The sequence below is a fragment of the Panthera tigris genome, chromosome A2 (assembly GCF_018350195.1).
Source record: "Panthera tigris isolate Pti1 chromosome A2, P.tigris_Pti1_mat1.1, whole genome shotgun sequence".
NCBI classification, from domain to species: domain Eukaryota; kingdom Metazoa; phylum Chordata; class Mammalia; order Carnivora; family Felidae; genus Panthera; species Panthera tigris.
Window position 1 is genome coordinate 60,237,029 of NC_056661.1, and position 22,398 is coordinate 60,259,426.

Genomic DNA, 22,398 nt, shown 5'->3' on the forward strand with positions numbered 1-22,398 from the left:
ATATTTGGTGCATTTATAATTGTTATATCTTCTTGATGATTTGACCCCTTTACCATCAAATAATATCCTTGTTTGTTTCTTACAACAGTTTTAAATGGAAAGTCTATTTTGTCTGCTAATAATATAGCAACTCCTGCTCTCTGGGTTGCTCTTTGCATGAGATATTCCCATCCTTTCATTTTCAACCTAGGCATCTCCCAAATCTGAAGGGATTGTTTTGTAGAAAGCATGTATTTGGACCCATTTTTTTTCTTAATTCTGCCAGTCTATGTCTTCTGATTGGGGAGTTTAACCTATTTATAATGAAGTAATTACAGATAGGTAAGGACTTATTATTGCCATTTTTAAAATTGGTTTTCTGTATGTCTTACAGCTTTATTTTTGTGCCTTATTTCTTTCCTTAATGTCTTTCTGTATGATTAGGTGATTTTTTATAGCAATACATTTTGATTCTCTTGTCGTTTTGTTTTTTGTTTGTTTGTACTCTATAGTTATTTCCTTTGTGATTACCATAGTGATGACATATAGCATCCTAAAATTACAACAATGTATTTTAAACTGATAATAGTTAAGTTCAATCACATAAAAAAGTCTACTCCTTTATACCTCTGCCCTCTTCTACCCTTGATTTTATGTTACTGATGTCACAAAATATCTATTTTTATTAGAGTATCCATTAGCATAGTTTCATTGTTTTTATGCTTTTGCTTTTTAAATTATATAAAAGAATAAAAAATGGAGTTACAAAGCACAATTAAAATAATATAGGTTTTTATATTTATCCAAATATTTACCTGTACTGGATAACTTTATATTTCCATACAGCTTTGAGTTCCTGTCTAGTGTCCTTTCATTTTAACTTGAAGGGCTCATTTTAGCATGTCTAAAGTCCTGTCACTTTAACTTGAAGGACTTCTTCTAGGGCAGGTCTAGTGGTATTGAACTCTCCCTCAGCTTTTATTCATTTAGGAATGCTCTTGTTTCTCTCTCTCTCTCTCTCTCTCTCTCTCTCTCTCTCTGTTGTTGTTTTTTTGTTTGTTTTGTTTTTTGCAGTACAGTTCTGCTGTATATAGAACTTTTGGTGAATTTTATTTTTTCTTCCAGCAAAAAATATATTTAAATATATTATCCCACTACCTTCTGACCTGCATGGTTTCCCCTGAGAAATCTGATATCTTACTGAAGATCCTGTATTTGTAAGGAGTCTTTTCTCTTGTAGCTTTCAAGATTATCTCTTTGACTCTGACTTTCAGTGGTTGGGTTATAATGTTTCTTGGTGTGGGCCTCTTTGAGTTTGTCCTCCTTGGGTTTGTTGACCTTTTTGCATTTGGATATGCATGTATTTCCTCAAATTTGGGGAAATTTGGCCATTATTTATTCAAAAAAGCTCTCTGCCCCTTTTTGTCTCTCTTCCCTTTCTGGGAAACACATGAGATGGATGGATGGGTGGATGGATGGATGGATGGATGGATGGGTGGATGGATCTGATTGATGGTGCCCTATAAGTCCTGTAGGCTCTCTGTTCACTTCCCTTCATTTTTTTTTTTTGTTGTTTCTGAGACTTGATAATTTCAAATGACATTATCTTCAAATTCACTGATTCATTCTTCTTCCTGTTTGAGTCTGCTATTGAACCCCTCTAGTGAATTTTTCAATTCAGTGATTATATTTTCCAGCTGCATATTTTTCTTGGTTCCTTTGTAAAAGTTTCTCTTTGTAGATATTCTCATTTTGTTATCATCATTTCCCTAGATCTCTATCCATGTCCTCCTTTAGTTCTTTGAACATATGTAAGACAGTTATTTTAAAGTATTTATTAAATAAGAGAGTGAGAAAAGTGGGGCTCACCCAAAGTGGGGTTTGTGCTCACCCAAAGAGGGCTCAAGCTCATCTACCATGAGATCGTGACCTGAGCTGAAGTCAGATGCCTACCCAACTGAGCTACCCAGGCACTCCCTGCCTTCTCATCTTTTGTCGAAAAATTGGCATTTGAGAAAATAGCTACCTCTCCCAGTCTTTGCAGACTTGCTCATGAAAGGGAGGACCTTCACTAGTCAGTCTGGTGTGAAGGCTTAAAGTCTTTTCAGGCTTTTTCTGGGCATGTGTCTTCCCTGGGCCTGTATATGTACTTTTTTTTCCATTCCAATTCACCACACATGGCTGCTATTAAATGTTTTAATTACCTTGGGCACTTGGGTGGCTCAGTCGGGTGAGCATCCAACTTTGGCTCAGGTCATGATCTCATGGTTAGTGAGTTTGAGCCCTGTGTCAGGCTCTGTGCTGACAGGTCAGAGCCTGGAGCTGGCTTTGCATTCTGTGTCTCCCTCTCTTTCTGTCCCTGTCCAGCTTGTTCTCTCTCTCCCTCTCAAAAGTAAATAAATAAACATTGAAAATTTTCTTTAAAAACCTTTTAATTACCCTAAAAAACTCAGCATTGCTTCTCCTTGGGGACTTACATGCTTTATTGTACTTTTCCGTCTATAGTCTTTGCCCCAGACATGCATGGGCCTGCAATTCCCTGCAGCTGTACTGTATCCAGCACCCTGGATACAGGGTTTCGGCAGCCTGGAAACTGATATCCAAACTATGCCACCTTTTCCTTTGATCTCCAAGTCAGGCAAAATGGAAACTAGACCCTCAGGTATCCTCCAGGAAGGCCAGGATGTTGCAAACTGGTCCACTGTTTTCCTTCTATCCTGAGGAAGGCACCATGCACTGCACTACTCTGTACCAAGGAGGAAGTGGTGCAAGGATAAGCAAAGACACTGTTGGATTTTCTACTGTTCTAAGTGTGGGTTTTTCTTGGTGAGGGGTCACTTGATTTTGCAAATCCTTGACTGGTTTCTAGAGCTCTCACAAAGCTGTTTTGGTCAGTCTCTTGTTTTACTTGGTATTTGCATGGGGGGAATGAGGCCTGGAGCTTCCTAGCCTTCCATCTTGCTGATATCATTCTCCCTCACTTTTCTTTTAAATTTGTTTTTTTGTTTTACTTTAGTGTGTCTTCTAGTAATCAGATAGGATTTGTTGGAAGTGAACTTTTTGGACATTTGCAGTGTGACAATATTTTATCTTCACAATTGAATGCCAACCTGGAAGTATAGAGAATGCATGGTTCACAATTATTTTCCGTCAGTACTGAGGCATATTTTCAGGGTCTTCTTGTGGTGAGTGTGGCTGATGGAAGCCTCATAACTTTTAAAAATAAAATTTTATTTTTAAGTAATGTCTATACCCACTGGGGGGCTCAAACGCACAACTCTGATATCGAGAGTTACATGCTCTACTGACTGAGCCAGCCATGCCCCCCTGGAAGCCCCATTAGTTTTAGAATCTAATTTCTTTTAGATTATGTGTTCACCTTTCTATCTGGACTTTTTGGTATATTTCTCTTTATCAGCTATGTTCATCATGGTGTCTCTGGCAAGGGCCTTTTCTCATTACCTTACATATATCTTAGATTTTTCTATCTAAAGGGTTATGCCCGTCTTCAGTTCTATGGAAACCTTGTTACTGCTGTTACTGCTGAATATTTTGGTATTCATTCTTTCTGTCACCCCACCCCGCACCCCCTACTACTACTATTGGGTGCACAATGCAACTTCTGAATCTACCTTCTGAGTTCCTTAACTTTCTTTTCACATTTCTTGTATTTGTGTCTGGTCTGGGGGAATACTTCTGCTTGATGTTTTATTTCACTAAATCACTTTCCATCTCTCTGACCATTGTGTTATTGAGGTCATCTAATGAAGAGCTTTTGTTTGTTTCTGTCTTTTTTTTTTTAATCCTCTCTTTTAAATTCAGAGATCAAGTTTGTACTTTCTAGAATTTAAAATTGTCTTTTCACTTACGGAAGCACCATTCTCCCACATCTGTTAATTTGCTTGCCCTAGAGTCTTATTCAATTTCCTGTTTTGACTGTTTCCTTAGATTTTTGTGCTTCCATTTGTTGACTCTGATGAATCTCTTTCATGATTGTGACCTTCCTTTCATGAACAGTGATTTTTGGTTGGTTGAGCATCATTTTATTTTAGCTTTCCTCTTACTCTGTGAATCTCTGAATGCGGTCCTTTAGAGGAGGATACTTGTAGTGATTGGGGTTGGGGGGGGTGAGTCAAAATAGGTTACCTGGAAGTATGTGCTAGTAACTGGGCTTATGGGTCTAGAGACTCTTTGTCCATCTTATCATGGCCACTCTGGGCACTGCTTTGCCTTTTTAACCCCAACACACACACACACACACACACACACACACACACACACACACACACACACACTACTTCTGCTTAGAGCCCAATGGCCAGGTGTCTCATTGTTGGCAGACAAGGGAAGAGGCCAACTCTTCTGGATGTTCCTGCTCTGCTCTCTGGGCCAAAGCCCTTTCAGTTGTCCCAGGCTCCCTTCTGCTCCCATCATCCTCAGGGCTACCTCTGCTTTGTGCAGTAGACCTTTTGGTTATGGGTCCTTCCTCCAACCTAACTCCTGCTTTACATTATTTAGGGATGCCCTCTTAAGCCGTGTTAAACTATAGATACCTCTTTTTATTTTCCACAACTTGTGTCCATTTTAAAAATCATTTCCTCAATGCTAGAATGAACCCTATGATCCTGGGTTTGACTCAGAAATATGAATATGGACTCACGTTTGTTTTAATATGTATGCAGATAGGTACAACAATAGACATGGGTATGTGTATATTCATGGGTTAGGATCCATACATACATTTCCTAGCTCTCCCACTAACAGAACCTAGAAGCAGTACCATCCCAGTGGCACCTAACACATCTGCCATCTAGGTCTTGATTTCTGATACCATTCTTCAATAAAAGAAGCCAACATTCTTGGGAAAATGGCTCATCTTAGGACTGGGGCAGAGAAAATACAAGATGTACCTGGAGTATCAGATAGTGCCAGAAAGTAAGGAAGTACTAAACAGCATGTGGGTGCATGTCAGAAAGACAACCTTAATGAGCTCCCAATGGCCACAGTGGGAGCAGTGTTAGTGACAAAATAAATATAATAGTATTATGACCTGAAGAATAAAATAAATACCCATGAGTCCAATCATACCATGTAAATAAATGATTTAAGAGGGGGAGAAGGGACCACTGTATCTCAGAGAAAATTTTATGTGCAAAGAATGAAGGAAATATAAAATCACCATTAGAATACCATACTGATCATTGTCACAGGCAAAATCCACTAATGAATTAGTAGGTGGCACTTGAAGGAGAAATAGGATCTTTGCTTGGCCCCAAACTATCTCCCCAAATACTTGTGAATCACTATAGTAGTTTGTAGATGTCCTCAAATCTTTGATACGTTGTTCTCTAGGAGGTGAAGCTGGATTCCCTTGCCTTGAATATGGAATGGGCCTAATGACTCACTAGTAAATAACAGAGTATCGGAAGGGAAACACAGTAAGTTTATAGTGGAGAATCCTGGCAGACACCACCTGAACCAAGGACCAAGGTTAAGGCCACATCTCATCAGCCATGTTGGTATGACAGCTCTCCAGATACCATGTGAAGAGAAAAGCACTATACCTCTGTAGCCTGATTTCCCTCAAAACCGAATAATCTCAGTGTAATCATGAGGAAACACCAGACAAACCCATTTGAGAGACAATGTACAAAATATCTAATCAAGTACTCTTCAAGAGTGTCAAGGTCATGAAAGACAGTGAAAGGTGAGGAACTGCCACATATTGAAAGAAACCAAGGAGACATGATGACTAGCTACATGGGCAGCCTGAATTGACACCCTGGGACAGAAATAGGACACTAGTGAAGAAACTGGAGGCATCTGAATATGTTCTGTCGTTTAGTTAATAAAGTTGTACTAGCCTTAATGTCTCAGTTGATAATTGTCCTGTGGTTATATAAGGTGTTAACATCAGGAGAAGCTGAGTGAAGGGTATATAGGAAAGTATATTAACTTTGGAACTCCTTTGAAGTCTAAAATTAATTCAAAATAAAAAGATTGTCTTTCCCTATCCTTCAGTTTGGTTAGGAAGGATAGTAAAACATTCAGTCCTCCATCTTAATCCAGTAAGTCTTTTTTTTTTTTGTTACTGGAAAATAATTGGTATATTTGTTATTGGGAAAAAATATACAAAATAATGACAAATTGGGTTTTTTTTTTATTGTGAATAAGCTAAGTGTCCTTATGAAGATAAAACTCAGTGGATAAGTCAGGATCCTGGCAGGAGAGAGGTGGCACATACAGATGGGAGCTGAGCAGGGTTTAATGAAGAGTTGACCACATTGTGGGCAGGATTATGGGAAACTGCAAAAGGGCAGTGAATCACCCTAGGACTGGCAATAACAGGAAGTGATGATCAGTCTAAGCTGAAAGGGGCAAGAGGATGGGTAGAGGTAGGGATGATTCTCAGAACCTGGGAGAGCTGTAGGAAAGGGCCATCTGGCTGGTGCTGCAGGTCTGTGTGGAGGAGCACAGCCACTGGGGCAGTGGGAAGGGCACAGAGATGCTTATACCCCACCCTCACTCTTGCTGTCCCTCCAGTGACTTTCCGTGACTCCCCACTGACCAAAACCAACCAGAAGCAACAGGGCAAGGGAGCTTGTATATGCATCTATATGGGTCAGCCTTCCAGGTACAATCCAGACCCAGAAGGTGCCCGGAGGATATGTCATCTTCATGGTCTGAATCCGTTAAAGCAACCTGTTACGATGTAGCCAATAAGGAAAGATTTAGAAAATCTAGAACTGAGATAGGACCCCATAGGATTTCACATAGCAATTTATACTTGTAAGACATTAAAAGACATTTTAAAATGTTCAAGTCTGTGTGATCCAAATGAACATTTGGGAAGGGCCTCCCCAAATGTCACCCACTGAGATGAATCTAGGTCAGTCTCCATAATAGATGTCCCAAATTCCCACTGATTTTCTCTTTACATTCTTAGCAAAAAGCCACTGAGCCTGTGCTTGGACTGGCTTTGTCTCTCCAGCTCTTACCCGGACATTTCTGGGACCACCATTCCAGGGTAAAGCAGTATCCATCTACCTTGATGGAGACCTGCTCCCAAGTGCCCCCTCCCTGTGGGTTATCCTGCTAGTCTGGTTCTGCCCTGCTTCCTTCCCTACCTTTTGCTGCCTTGGTCTGTTCCCCACTGGAAAATGGTCCATCCATTCCACATGCTCTGAAATCCTATTTCCTTACCATCTCACCCCTTCTCACAGCTTCTTTCCCTCAGGTCCTCCTCCTTCCTTGTTTGTATGAGTTCTGCAAGCTCCCCAGCCCTCCAGTCCTCCTGCTGCACCTCTTGGCATCACTCCCTTTCCAGTTCAGCCATTGAGGAAGGAATGCCCTTCTAATTAATACTCAGGGGTCATGGGCCGGTAGCTCCCCCTTATCTGATGAATAAAGGGTTAGAGTTGGTGGATTGATAGGACACAGTAAATGCACTGGTTGAGTCCACCAAGCACCCAGCATAGCATGGAGCAGAGAAGGGAAATGAGCCTGTTGGCCTTGCATGTTTGGTGTGTGGCAAGCTGTGTAGCTTCGTTCTGTTCCACCTTAGTCCCTTGTCCCGATGGGTACTCCCAAGGTGCATATTAATCTACCTGTGTGAAGTAAAAGTCACCTGGCTCCATGGCGTGTGCTACACCTGAGGTTTCCATCATGCTGAAAAGAAAAGCCTCCCCTTATTTGAAAATGAAAAGTAATTTTATTTTTTCTTTGGAGTTCAGGAACATAATGAACTAATTACAAAGGAGCTAGAAAAGTATATTTGCTTGAAACCTTTTCTTATCTACATCTTGAATTTTGCAGTAAAATGCTATGAAATTAGAAGCTGACTACCATTTTTTAAAGGAGAAAATTGTATTTCTGATCATGTTTTTTTATCCTAAGAAGGACTTAAACGTTTCTTAAATGGGATGATTTGCAGAAGTGAGATTGAGGAGGTTAGTGGTCAGCTGAGATGTGACTTGCTGTTAGTGGGAAAAGGGATTGCAGGTGCTGAGGAGAACATGGCTGAAGACCTAGCTGAGGATGCAAACCAGCTTCTCAGCAGGGGTCCTCCCCCTGCTGCCCATGGATGAGTTTGAGAGGTGGCTCTGAAATTGTTGGTGACGCTTACCTCTGTGTGTGCTTGAATACTCGAGTATGGGAGAGATGGTTCATGACACCATCTTATTCTCAAAGGGATTTGTGTCTTACCTTCCCATCCCACATCAGTTTTGAAAGTTGGGCAGAATAATTTGTTCTGGTGTTAATGAAATGGTATTTGCTGATTTCTCTCCTGAGAGATTGCCTTTTCCAGGAAGGCTTCACGTGGCTTTTTGACCAGCCAGACTTACCCTTTGCCCTTTTCTTTTCATCCTAGGCCAACACTGGACAAATTGATGACACCCAAGAGCAGCACAGAGTTATCAGCAGTAACCTCGCCCTCATTCAGGTGACTCTCCCCTTTGTCCATTTGATGAATCTCCTTCCTGCTTTGAATCTGCAATCAGGCCGGCTCCAGGTAGGAAGAGCAAAGACTAAGTGAGCCCTTGTCCCTGTACTCCAGACTGAGCTTTGGGAATGGGCCCCTCGTCCATTCTGTAACCACCAGACCACACTCATATGGCAGCTGGAGGATCAGCCCAACTACAGGCACTGGCACCGGAGTGTAGATGCCTCTTCTTGGAACCCAAGTTCGCTCCAGCTTCTCTACCTCCTTCTTTCCAAGACAGACTTATTGAAAGATTCGCCTATACTTACTTACTCCTGTTTCTCATAGCATGGACAGGGCTAACTGCCTTCTCTTCCCACTGTCTTGACTTAAGCTGTGCTTGCCAAAGTCACTGACATCCTAATTGGTGTACCCTCTGACTGCCTCGTGCATATGATCCCGCTTATAGTTTCTGGAGATTCTTCCTGTCTGGAAGTTCCTCCTTGGCCCCACTCCTGCCTCTCAGCCTGTGCTTTCTCAGCTTTTGCAGGATATCCTCCAACCCCCACACCATTGTCCCTTAAATGTTTCATGCGTGTTCAAACTTGAACCTCCTTCAAATAGACCCTAGTTGGGCTAAGTTTTCATCCGAGGAGTCTCAGAGTATTACAAAATCAGGAAGCCTAGGGCAGGGGGAGACTGGGAACAAATTGGCTCAGGGCAAGAGAGGAAGTAGTTTTATCCAGAACCTTCTGGGCTTCTTTGGCTGGGGGCAGCCTGAGGCTGCACAAAGCACCTGGACTCTAAGATCAGACAGGCTGGTGTTAAGGCTGTCATTTATCAACAGGTTGGCCTTGGGCAGACCACACAAGACTTGCTTAGCTGTATCTCCCTGTCCATCAGAGTAGGTGGGTATCCACTTTACCTCTCACCTGGGTTCTAGAGCCACTGTTTCTGGCTGTCTACGGGGCATCTCCATCTGCCCCTCACCGAAGCATCCCTGAAACACCTTAGCCAGATCTGGCATCATCACCTTATATCCTCACACTCACCTCGTGTGAAGTCCCCAATCCCAAAGAGTTTGATGGTTGAAAGTTCATTTTGGGGGTCGACCCTTGGGCAAATCACCTCATCTTATCTGTAAGATGGTCTGTTGTGAGGTTTCAATCATGTAAGGCCATGGCACCTGGCCACATGTGGTAAACTCCCAATCATAGTAGCTGTGCCTAGTGAGGAGTCTTCCCATTAATCAAGCCTGAGACCGAGTCTCTCTCAGCATCTCTGCTCCTCAACCTTATGACCACTCGCGGAAGAGTCTGCCTCTGAGCTGTACTTGAATCCAGCCCTGCTTCTTTTCTTCCTTGCCTTGGCCTCTTGGTCTCCTGCATCACTGACATCAAACCTCTTCATTGCCCCAGGTTCCTTCCCCTCTGGCTCCCCTCTGCTTGGACACCTGAGTGACCTTTTCTAAATCCTAGAGCTGATCAAACTGCCTCCTCCTGAAGCTCCTTTGTTGGTTCTACTTGTCAAAGTGTAGGCCTGGCCCAAAGGTACTCCTGGTCTGGTCCTGTCCCTTCCACAGCTTCATGTCCCCCACACCTGCTGCCTTTGTGTGTGTGGTTGCCTCTCCTTGGAATGTCCTGTCTCTTCTTATTCTTCTGGCAATGAAGTTCCAATCAGGTCTCAGTTCCAGCCCGACACCAGGTACTCTTTGGGGCCTTGCACATGCAGCTGTAGCTGACCTGGTTGCAATTCTGTGTGTAGATGTCTGCCTTCTCCACTTGAGCCGAGTCACCTGTGCCAGGACCATGGCCTATGGCTGAAGAGCTTTGGAGATTAAATGAGATGCTCGTGATACCCTTAACAGAGAGGCTGGCAAGGGGCAGGTAATAAGTGCCTGAGCTACAAGTTTCCAAATCCTTGTCCATATGTATGCACATTTCCACATGATCGATTATCAACCAACATTCATTAAGTCCTGACCTGGGCCAGACACTGGCTTGGCACATTCTGGTTTATAGCATGGATATAAGTTTGTCTCTTCTGTTTGTTAAGGAGCTTAACATTGAGTCACACATGGTCCAATAAATTTCATAATTGAACTTCTAGTATTCTATCACAAATATACCCAAATTTCACAATATCACAAATATTGTGATATTCTATCACAAATATACCCAACAGTAATATTTAAAATATACCCAAGAGTGATTTTTAACAACTGGTAGGGCCCAGGAACTCAACTAGTAAGACTGAAGTGCAGCCACTAAGAGCTGGTCCAACAGGGCCGTTGCAAACTGTCCAAATTCAGCCCTATCCCACCTCATTCGACCTTCATCACATGGGTGCACATAAAATTGTTTGTAGGCTTCTGCTCAATAAATTACACCACAATGACATTATTCTCTTTTTGCACGAATTTCTGAAGATAACTTCCCACAAGTTCACAAGGTATGAACAATTTAAAGATCTAGATTTTTCCAAAAAGGATTATAAAATATTTCAATGCTTAGTATTAAGTAATAGCACCAATGTTAATGTTTTAATTATTAGTTTCTCCATAACCTCACCAGCATTGAAAGTATTCTTCTAAACTACTTTGTATTTCCCATATAGGTGTATGTGCCCATAGACAATATATGCTATGACTTTCTGTGTTTTTTTTTTAAATATTGTTTTATTTAAGTAATGTCTACACCCAACCTGGGGCTTAAACTCACGACCCCAAGGTCAAGAATCACATGCTCTTCCAACTGAGCCAGACAGGTGTCCCTGTCTTTCTGTGTTTTTTTAAGCACAAAAAGTATTATGCTGTACCTATAATTCTGTAACTTGTACTTTTAAGAATGGCTTAATGAATGAAAATCACTTAGAATAGCAGATAGCACTCAGGAAATGTCAGCTCCAGTCATTATTCTCATTATTACATGGTTCTTTGTTCACATGTGCAAATGTTGTACTGAGAAAATGCTAGATCATAAGTATATGGGTAAATTGTAGCCAAGTTTCCTCCCAGAATTCCTGTACCAATTTTATCACCATCTGTATGTAAGAGAATCATTTTCCCACATATTTGTCAATGTGTATTTTATATTATCAACCTTTTAAATTTTTAAAAATTTATCTAATGTTTATTTATTTCTGAGGGAGAGAGAGAGAGAGCAGGGGAGGGGCAGAGAGGGAGGGAGAGAAAGAATCCCAAGCAGGCTCCGCATAGATGGCACAGAGCCCACTGTAGGACTCGAACCCATGAACCTTGAGATCATGAACTGAGCTGAAAGCAAGAGTCAGATGCTTAATCGACTAAGCCACCCAGGTGCCCCTAAACCTTTTAAATTTTAATTTTACCTAGTCTGGGGGATAAATATAGTGTACCCATGCACTCATTGATTGATTCATTCATTGGATAAGCACAGACAAGGGCTTAGCACCTGCTGAGTTCCCCACCCCCCCCACCCCCCGCCAAAACTGAGAGGGCACTGACCTTTTCATAAAGGAACACCAACATCAATTACAAAGAAATAAGATACCTACTTTCAAATTGGGATTAATTTTTTTTTTCCTATTACTTGGGAAGCTGGTCACATTTTTATTTGCTTTTTAGCCATTTGTATTTCCTTTTTGTATCTTGTCAATTTATTCCCCTTGTACATTTTTCTGTTGGGTTATCTTTTTTAAAAAGTTGGCGTTGCTTGGGGTGCCTGGTGGATGAGTCTGTTAAACATCTGACTTTGTCTCAGGTCATGATCTTGTAGTTCATGAGTTCAAGCCCCACATTGGGCTCTGTGCTGACAGCTCAGAGCCTGGAGCCTGCTTCAGATTCTGTGTCTCCCTCTCTCTCTGCTCTTCTCCTGCTCATGTTCTGTCTCTCTCCCCTTCAAAAATAAATAAACATTAAAAAAACACAAAAGTTGGCATTGCTTTGTAAAATGGACTTCATGATTTTGATCACTAACCCTTTATTACTTATAAATGGAGATATTTTCTCCTGCTCAGTTTCTGTCTTTGAAGTTTGTGGTATCACATTGAAGTCATACTTGGATTTATATACAGCTTATTTCATTTTTCTTCATAGATTTTACATATCTTCAGAAGGAGTCTTTCTCTAATCCAAAATCTGAAACACATTATCCTATATTTTTTTCTTTTCATACATTAGGTTTTATGTTTAGTGGGGTGTGTGTATGAATGGTATAATGTAGGAATCCTTTTTTTCCCCTAGATATCCACTTTTCCTTACCCCGTTTATTCAGTACCCACCCATTCCATACTGATTAGAAGTTCCACCTTTATCATATTAAATTTCCATATATACATTTTCATCTATTCTTGATGGTGTTCCTGGACTCCAGTCTGTCCTGCTGATCTATTTGTCTATTTTTGTGCCAGTACCACCCTGTTTTAATTACAGTAGCCTTAAAACTAAATATTGATAATGAATGTGCCAAACTCCCTCTTGATCTTTTTTCTCAAGGTGTCTTGGCTGTTCTTGCACATACTCATCTTTATGGAACTTAAGTTGTCAAGTGCTATGAAAAGTCTTATTGGGACTTTAACTGGAATCACGTGGGTTAACTTGGGGAACATTTTCATCCGTATATATGGTAGAGTTCTTTGTTTTTTTAGGGTTCTTTAATAATACAGCATGTTTCCATTGAGACATTTGAATTACAGTTGATCCTTGAACAATATGGGTTTGAACTGCATGGGTTCGCTTATAGGCAGATTTGTTTTCATAAATACAGTACTGTAAATGTATGATTTCTTATGATGTTCTTAATTTTATTTAGCTTACTTTATTAGAATACAGTATATAATATAGCATACAAAATATGTGTGAATCAAGTTTGTGTTATGGGTAATGCTTCTGATCAGCAGTAGGCTGTTAGTAGTGAAGTTTTGAGGGAGTGACAAGTTATACACAGGTTTTCAACTTTACACAGTGTCGGTGCCCCTAATGCCAATGTTGGTCAAGGGTCAACTGTACTGATAACATGCCAGTATTGATACTGAGATCTGGGCACCTCATGGTACTGGCCTGCATGAGCAGCAGAGGTGTGACGCCACTGAGATGAGATGGGAATTGCAGCCGGGATGGGGGAGAATGGAGAGAAAGAGGGCCACCAGCATGAAGGGCAATTGCCAAGGAAGGAAAGTCTGGGAGAGAGACAGAGTGTGCACAGAGACTTCCAAGGCATAGCTGTGGATCGTGGAAGTTTCCACATTGCAGGAGAAGTTGCATGTCTGAGCAGCTGGGGGTTATAGAGCACTTTTGCCCAGACCAGTGAGAGGAGCCATGAGCAAGAGACTGGTGGCCCTTGGCCAAAGGCTGAGTAGGAGGTGAAGATTTCATGACGGAAAATGGCATCAAACAAGTTGCAGAACAAGAAAACAATAGTTTTCAAGGGAGTTGGATTAAAGCGAGGTGTTTGTTTTTTCCAGGTCGGAAGGGCTGTTGGCAAATTTTAGGGTGAGGGAAGGAGGTTAGGTAACCTCAAGGTCAGAGAGGAGGCAGAGGCAAAGGCAGGGAGGAACAATGATGGTCAGAGACACCTTTCCTCATGTTTCTGATTTCTGCCCTGACAGGTGCAGGCCACCGTTGTGGGGTTCCTGGCTGCTGTGGCCGCCCTGCTGCTGGGTGCTATGTCTAGGGAGGAGTTGGACTTTGTGAAGGTGGAGTTGCTGTGTGCCAGCAGTGTCATCACCGCCTTTCTTGCTGCATTTGCCTTAGGTGAGCTGTGCCCCCACCCCAGTTACCACCCCCTCCTAGCTCTCCCTGTCCTCCATTCTTCAGTACTTTGCTCTCAACTCTTTGTGTTTCAGTTCCTTGAGATGTGGAAAATGGGTGCACTAATGGTGGGGCCTCACATGTCCTGCCAGAGGATGGGGGAGAGCCTATTAGTTAAGTCTCCAAGCCCCACCTTATGGATGGGCAAGGAGGACAATGAGTCCTTTCTTAGGCAATGTATGTGTCCAGGAGTGAGCTGCTGACTCCATTTCTCTTCCCTCTGCTTGTTCAGAGAACTGGCCTTTGCTCAGTTGACACATTCATCTGCTCATCCGTCCTCCATCCATTCAATGTTTCTTGAGCACAGCTTGTGAATGGGCCTGTAGAAGATTCTGGCATCTGCAGTCCTGTAGGGAACAAGACTCTAGCATTAGCTTCAATTTCATCTCTGCAGAGAGGTCTTTTCTGACTCACTCAAGTTCTGCCCTCTGCCCTTCTCCCCAGCTGCCGACATGCTCTTCTGCACTATGCACCTGTTTTCCTTATTGAGCACTTACAAACATCTGCAATTGTTCATTTTCTTCATTCTTTTCTGTCTCACCCCTTTGCTAGAATGTCAGCTCCTCAGAGAGGTGCCCTGTTAGAATAGGGCTTCTCCTATTCTGCTCCTGTCACACCACCTGCCATGCATCAGATGTTTCCTCCATGTCTGCAGAAGGCGGAACACACAAGGAGTGACAAACAACCCTGTCTTCAGGGAGCTCACTCATTTCAGGGGCAACCATGGTTGCCGTGCAATTACCATGGAATGTCCCCCCATTCGCTCCTTACTCAGTACTTACTGAGTGTCTATTGTGTGCCAGGCACTGGTGCAGTGGAGGGGATGCACTGGTGAGTAACTGTACTGTTTTGTGCTGTGTATGTTCTGGTTTGGGGTGAGACATCAGTATGCAAGCACATAGCAAATTTCAGCTAAGTGCAAGTGTCTCCTTTTTGAAGCCTCTCTGATCAGCTCTCTAGCATGACACCCCCATTCATAGTCCTGCTTTATTTTCATGTCCTGTTTTTTACTTCAAATGCTTGTTCACTTACTTGTGTGCTGTCTGTCCCTCCACCCAACAAGCATTTACTGTATGAGCCCAGAGCCTGATGGCTATTTTCAACACCTAAAATAGGCATATTACCAGCTGCCAAATGTTTGCTGAATGAGCGGACTTCATTTTGGTTCTCTTCTGGACTGCATGTCTGAGTGTCTCTCGCAAACAATGTGCACGTATAAGAAAGAATAAGTGCTAACTGTGAATCGGATTTGCATTTACCCTTCTGTTCTCCATCTGACTGCTCATGAAACACCTTTGAGCTCAGCTCTCTGTAAGGATAATGTGGCAGGTTATTTAGTGGTTTCTCTTCATTCCTGTGCTAGTGTATGTAATCGGGATGGAGGGTAAGAGTGCAGAAACCCAGGAGCAAATTCATAAATTGCACTTCCCTGGGCAGACTGCTCCTGGTCATGTACCTGTGCCTGTGCACATGGGGCAGGGGCTAGGGTGCCATCACTCAGTCTGTCCAAGGGAAGAGAAGAATGAGTATGCCACACCTTGTGGAGAAATAGAGCCCAAGAGATACTTGATATGAAGTCTCCTCTGAAAACAACACAATCAAATGATTCCAGAGGCCAGCCCTGTTCCTGTGGAGTCTTGTAGAGAATGCCATTCCTAGCTCCCCATTTTCCAGATGAGGAAAGTGAAGCATAGATGAGGGGTGAAGTTCAGCAGCATGGACATAAACTGGGTTGTCCAAAGATGTGTAGAAGTTGAGGAGCATGGCTGGTGGCTCATAGTGTGACCTCAGCATGACTGCTGTAAAGCCAGGTGGTGGTGGTGGTTTTTAATAAGTGCTCTCAAACTGGTGGTTTCTATGTAGTCCCTGTTTTTCACCAGACCACCAGCCACACAGACTCAACCTCACTTAGAACTGGCATTTCAAAAGAGATAAAGTAGCTATGACCTGGTCACAAAATAGGGCACAAACTGTGACCAGTGGCAGCAGTGTTAGTAGGCCTTGAGGTGATAATTCTAATTATATTTAGAGTTACAGAGTAGTGAGTAAAGTATTTAAACACCAAGAGCCAAGATACAATGTGTCTTTTAAAAAATGTTTATTTATTTATTTTGAGAGAAAGAAAGAGTCAGTGGTGCGAGCTTAAGCAGGGGAGGGGTAGAGAGAGAGGGAGAGAGAGAATCCCAGTCAGGCTCCGTGCTGTCATCACAGAGCCTGACATGGGGCTCGACCCCACAAACCATGAGATCATGACCTGCGTCAAAACCAAGAGTTGGACGCTTAACTGACTGAGCCACCCGGGAGCCCCCAATGCTGTTGGATTAAGTCCTAGGCAGTAGATGAGGGCTGGAAGATTGCATGTGACAGTCATCTCAGAACACAGTCAGAACACAAAATAGGACCCAGGGAGGTATAGTGGCCATGAGAATGTGTCTCTTGGGTTTCCAGTGCTACACCCAAAAATTTACCCCCACTCCCCGCTGTTAGAGGTTACCTGCTGCCTTCGCCCAATGGTGGCCCTGCCAGGATCCTGAGATGGGTCTGTTCCCCAGAGATGTGGACCCGCTGACAATGCTGTGCTGTAGTCTGCATGTGCTTCCCCTGCTTTCCTTCCTGTCTTCCACTGAGGGTGGCCTACATGCCATCTCGTGGCTCTCCCAACACCCCTGGGGCCCCCCATTCCTCCTCACAGGCCTTGTCCCTAACAAACCTCTCATGTGGCTAATCCCACTGGGGCACCTGTGTCCCCAGGGACCCCGACAGACACAAGATGCTGTGCTCTGCCCCTGGGGCTCTATTGCTCACAGTGGTTTTGGAGTCCTCTTCCTGTCAGGGAGCAGCTGTGAGCTTCACATCTGTAGTTTCTGGTTTGGGAGCCCAGGAACTACCTCCCTGCTGTCTCCCCCATGGGTTTGAGTGTATCATCAAAGCTTCCAGGCTGCTTCTTAACATCACGCCTGCAAGTGACAGGGTCCACCCTACTGCAGCCTTCTCAGGCTTCAGAATAGCGGGGAAACTGAGTGTTAGGGCAGCCTGGCTCAGGTGAGGGCTGTGTGGATACAGGAAAGTTACTGAGCAGCCTCCTGACCACTTTCTCATCCTGTGCTTTGAGTTTCCTCTGCCACCTCCCTGCAGGAATGCTGATGGTCTGCATAGTAATTGGTGCTCGGAAGCTTGGGATCAATCCAGACAACAACATTGCCATGCCCATTGCTGCCAGCCTGGGAGACCTCATCACGTTGTCCATCCTGGCCTTTGTTAGCAGCTTCTTCTATAAACACAAAGGTAAGAGGTACCCCTTGAGGTGGGGCACACGAACAAGGCTGGGTCCAATGTCGGCAAACAGCAAGCTCTCCCATCCACTCAGGTCAGCAGATAAGTTCAGTCTCCACCTTAGGGCAGGGGTGTGCAAGGAGACCAGGGAGGGCCAGAGGATGGCCTGGCCACTTCAGTGTGCCCTCATAGGTTAACAGAGCCTCCATGGGTAAGGCATGTGTCACACCGGCCATGTACAAACCAGCTGGGAAGGGACTCCCAAGGAGGCATGTCATAGCTATGGGCAGCAGCATATGCTCTCCCTGCTGGTGTGAGGCAGAAGAAGCCCAGGTCTCCTCAGAAGGTGCCCAGTGCCCTGGTCATCAGCCAAGAGAGGCGTTCACACCTCTTGTATGACAGACCCTTGTGGCCAGAAGCTCTGACTCCACCAGGGGTCTCCCTAGATCTGCCCTGGGAGCACACTGAACATGTTCCTGTCCTGGGCATTGTGGACAGGTAGCATCTCCCTTTCCCAGATGGTTCTCACCTGCTGACTACTCCCCTCTGAGCATCACAGTTTTTGCTTTCCACCTAAGCTGGCTGCCCACAGTTGTTTGGATCTAGTAAGTGTTGATTCTCTGCATGGTCATAACCCCAAGTACCTGGGGGCAGGTGGCATCAGTGAGTGGAGTGGACAGTGAAGAAGATGGTGGACAGCAGTAGGGCATGTGGTGACACTTATTTGGAGGAAATACCTAGACACAGGCACAGACACAGCGAAGCTCTGGCTTATCGTTGCCCTGTGGGAACTCAGACTCTGGACCAAGAGAAGTCACCCAGCACTTACATGCTGGCAGCTGAAGCAGACTGACAGAATACCTGTGATTTAGTGTGTCTGGGCATTGAGACCCTCTCCCTCTCAGTTCTGGGACCAGCTCCTTGTCACCCCAGGAACTGCCTTCCACCAATACTATTTGATGGTTGGGAGATCCTCAAAGTTCCTGTAAGTGGCAATGAAGATCTAATGATAAGATGACCTAATTTTATTTTTAAACCATAGTGAATTTAAAACAAGATTTGTGTGTGGGTTGGTTAATCGAGTTTTACTTATAAAACAAATTTGGGTCACTGGTGTTTCCAGACCCTTCTTCTCTGCCCTAATGTGCATGTTGCAACACACGACTTAGTAGCTGTTGAATCATTGTTGGGTTGTCCATCCCTCAAATTAGACTGTGAATTTATCTTGGGTGCACTTACAGTTTCACTGGGCCTGGCACATATGAGATAAATCTTCACTGATGAAGAATGAGCTGCTGACTGGGTCACCTGTCAATGTAGTTGGGAAGACAAGCCATGTGTGGGGGAAGTATTCATCATGGTGGTGGGAAAATATGAGGTGGAGCCTCTGCCAGAGCTCCTGAATCATTCTAGAAAAATCAGACTGAAAAAATGTCCTAAAAGCAGCACTCCTGTAGGCTGCTGCTTCCTAGAGCTTTTGAGACTTGCTTAGAGCTTCCTGGGCCTGTCTCCCACCTCCTGGGATGGCGAAGAGGCTGGCCCCTTCCATGATGAGTTACTTTTTCTGTAGTCCAAGTTGAGCACCTATGGCCTGTGCTTCCATGTAGCTGCCCAAGGAGACGGGCCTCCCTATGGCAAAGGAATGAACCATGATTGTTTAGTGCAGAGAAAGACAAGAGGGGAGGGGTCCTCCTAATGATGCTGCTCAGAGAAATGGGATGTGGGGCACAGACCTACCTGCACACCTCTGCGTGCTGGGGTCCACTTGGCAGAGGACTGTGCACCACCTGAGCCTGTCCTTTAGAGGTGGGGCTGGGGGTGAGAGGATAGCTCTAGAGAAAGCTGGTGTCTTGTTTGGAGTGATTGGGAGGGTGACACACAAAATATAAGGGAAGAAGGGAGTGAGTGAGAATGGTGGTATGTGGGGCCCTGACCTGGCTCCAGGAACAGTCAGGTGTCCCAGAACCGTCAGAGTTCTGCTGGCTCCAACCAGCAGAGAAGATGACACAGGGGCATAAGTAGCTGCAAAGCTGGGTGTGGTCTGAGCCCTGAGGGACCCATAGATGCTGGGGAGGCCACCTTAGGCTGGCCTCAGCCAGGTGCAGATTGACATCATTAACCAACTCTGGCTGTAGCCCTGATGTCTGCATGCTGGCTCGGGTGCTGGTGGGCCACCTCTTCATGCTGTAGTCTCTCCTATGCCCATCTGAGGGGGAATGGAGAACATGACATGAGTTTGTGCTCAGAAGGTGCTGGGCACAGTGCTGGCCTGTGGACACAATCCCATAAATGTAACCATTAATAATAATAATAAGGTTGAGGTGGAAGGAGATGGGAGAGGTTATGTATGTCAGGAAAATAGCAAAAAAGAGAAGTAAAGGGGCTTGTGACAGGAATTGAGGATAAAGAGGAGCTTTTCCAGTTTCTTAATAAGATGGAAAAAATCTTTAGAAGTATGGTAGGTTGTCCACCCTACCGGAGACAGAAGCGTCTCCTCAGCTCCAAGCCCACCTCTAATCATTGCAGCCCAGACTGTGGCCCCACAGTCCATGCTCATGTGCCCTGGCACTCACACTGTCTGTCTGTCTGTCTGTGTCTGTCTGTCTGTCTCTCTCTCTCTCTCTCTCTCTCTCTCTCTCTCCTCCCAGATAATCGATACCTGACGCTCTTGGTCTGTATCAGCTTCATGGCCCTGATCCCCTTGTGGGTCCTCATTGTCAAGCAGAACCCGCCCATCATGAGGATCCTGAAGTTAGGGTGGTTCCCAGTCATTCTAGCGATGGTCATCAGCATGTGCACATGAGTGAGGGCTGCCACCACCCCTTTGCTCTCCATGCCACCCCTGTCTGGCCTCTGCAGACAGGGAGAGTGGCCTGAGGCCACCAAGCCTCCAGGGTGAGGATGTAAATCATGTGGGTTTAAATCATTTTCTGGCTGATCATGGTTGGAGGCAATCATTGCTGTGGGCTCCTTCACTAAGTCCCGGTGCCGGTTGTTGAGTCATACCTCTTTGTTCTTCATCTCTTTCCCTCTCACCAAGAACCTTAGACCTTATTTATTCTGAGAGGCAGTCCTGTTTACCACTGCAGGAGTATCAGAGCCAGGAAGAACTGAACCTGGAAACATCAGATGAACACACTGATGCCAGGACCTCTTGTCCCCTCGTGGCACTGCAGGACACCTGTCTCCCCCATCCCTGCTGCCAGAGTTCCCCTGCTTGGGCTTCAGGGGGTCCCTCACCTGGCCCCACAGTGATGGCTCTGTGAATACCATTTCCACAGCATGGCTGCTGGTGCGACCTAGTGGGGCTGAGGGATTCGTCCCCCTGGGCCCTTGGGCCTTCAGCTGAGCTCAGGTCTTCCACCCTTGAACCTCACTCTCCAGAGCCCTTTCTGTTAATAGACCTGGATGAGCACCACCCCAGTGCTTTCTGGGGTGCTTTCCTAACGTTGACTCTTAGGGAGAAGTGGTTGTGGTCCAGGTGTCTTTGATTCCAGAAAGCTCCTGGGCTCCTTTTACAAACTGATCCAACCTCGCCAGGACTGTAGGAGCAGGACAGTCTTTGCTAAACTCCAGGGGCTGGTAGGAGCAAGGTCTTATTGCGACATCTCTAAGAACAAGGAGCAGAAGTGGATTCTCATGTAGGTTCCATTTACTGCTCAGGAAAGTAGCAGTTCAGCTGTGGTACATGAGCTGTCACATGGGAGAGTCCAGCCAGCTATGTGACCTCAGAGAGTTTGTAACTTGTTTTTAATGGGCTAACATTATCTGATGGGCCTTCTGTAACAGCTGAGGCTCAGAATAGAGGCGGAGAATCATGTGCGTGGTGGAGAGGACACTGTGGATACCAGCCTGTCTATATCAGATATTTTGTGTAGGGGTCAGGAAAGTGTTTGCTACACTGAGAAAGGAAACTGGTAAGACATTTTGAAAAATTTTTTATTTTAATATTTGTTTATTTTTGTGAGAGAGAGAGAGAGAGAGAGAGAAAGAGGGCCAGCGAGCATGACTGGGGGAGGGGCAGAGAGAGAGAAAATCCTAAACAGGCTCCGGGATCTGAGCTGTCAGTATATAGCCCGACGTGGGGCTCGAACTCCAGAATAATGAGATCACGACCTGAGCTAAAGTCAGACTCTCAACCGACTGAGCCACCCAGGTGCCTCTGATAAGACATTTTGTATAGAGGTGTACCAGGTCCCCTACAAGGATAGGGGATAACTAATGATAAATAATGATAAATGATAAACTAATCATTTGCCCTCTGCTCTCTCCCCAGTTTTGGAGGGCTCATCTTGAACAAAACCATTTCTAAACAGCAATTCCAAGGCATGGCCATATTTACTCCCATCATATGTGGTAGGTATTGGCAGTCACCATCACCTGGGACCCCTGGGCTGTGTTAGCCCCCAGGGCTTGGGCAGTGGGACCTGAAAAGCAGTGACTTCAGAGCTCCAGCCCCAGGCCCTCAAAGGCAGAATCTGGAAACTGAGCCATGGCTGTGTTTCTGCTGGTCAGAGACTACCGGGCTGGTTTTTCTCATATGGAAGGAGACCCTCAGGGAGAAAGCCCTGACCACTGCTCCACCAGCTCACACTCTTCCTCACAGTCACCACAGAGGCTTGAGCTGTCCCACAGAGCTAAATCCCATGCCTTGAAGGCACATCTAAGCCAGGATTCACTGCCACCTGATCGTGGCCTTCATAACTGGGGTGTTGGCTTCTCATGGTTTGTTTGTATGTTTGCTAATTTCTTAAATTTAGATTCATTGATGACATTTAAAACTAAGACTTTTGCACATAAAAATCTGGATTTCTGCCTTCTTCAAAAGCAAGACTGTGACAATACTGAGTTTACATTCTGGGTGAGGAAACAATCAGCTGCCACTCAGACAGGACTTGTGTTTGTCAGGTTTGCCTGAATCCCCTCCATTCCCTGT

The 22,398-nt window shown here is 44.7% G+C and overlaps 1 protein-coding gene across 1 annotated transcript in view; it reads left to right on the forward strand.

The window, feature by feature from the left end:
• The window catches only part of LOC102954880 (solute carrier family 41 member 3-like), a 93,893-nt gene that overhangs the window by 17,673 nt on the left and 53,822 nt on the right, over positions 1 to 22,398 (forward strand). Inside the window, exons 3-7 of the mRNA XM_042977196.1 lie at positions 8,351 to 8,422; positions 13,988 to 14,132; positions 17,325 to 17,474; positions 20,111 to 20,255; positions 21,739 to 21,818. Of these exons, the coding sequence (XP_042833130.1) occupies positions 8,351 to 8,422; positions 13,988 to 14,132; positions 17,325 to 17,474; positions 20,111 to 20,255; positions 21,739 to 21,818 (592 nt within the window). The remainder of the gene's footprint in view (positions 1 to 8,350; positions 8,423 to 13,987; positions 14,133 to 17,324; positions 17,475 to 20,110; positions 20,256 to 21,738; positions 21,819 to 22,398) is intronic.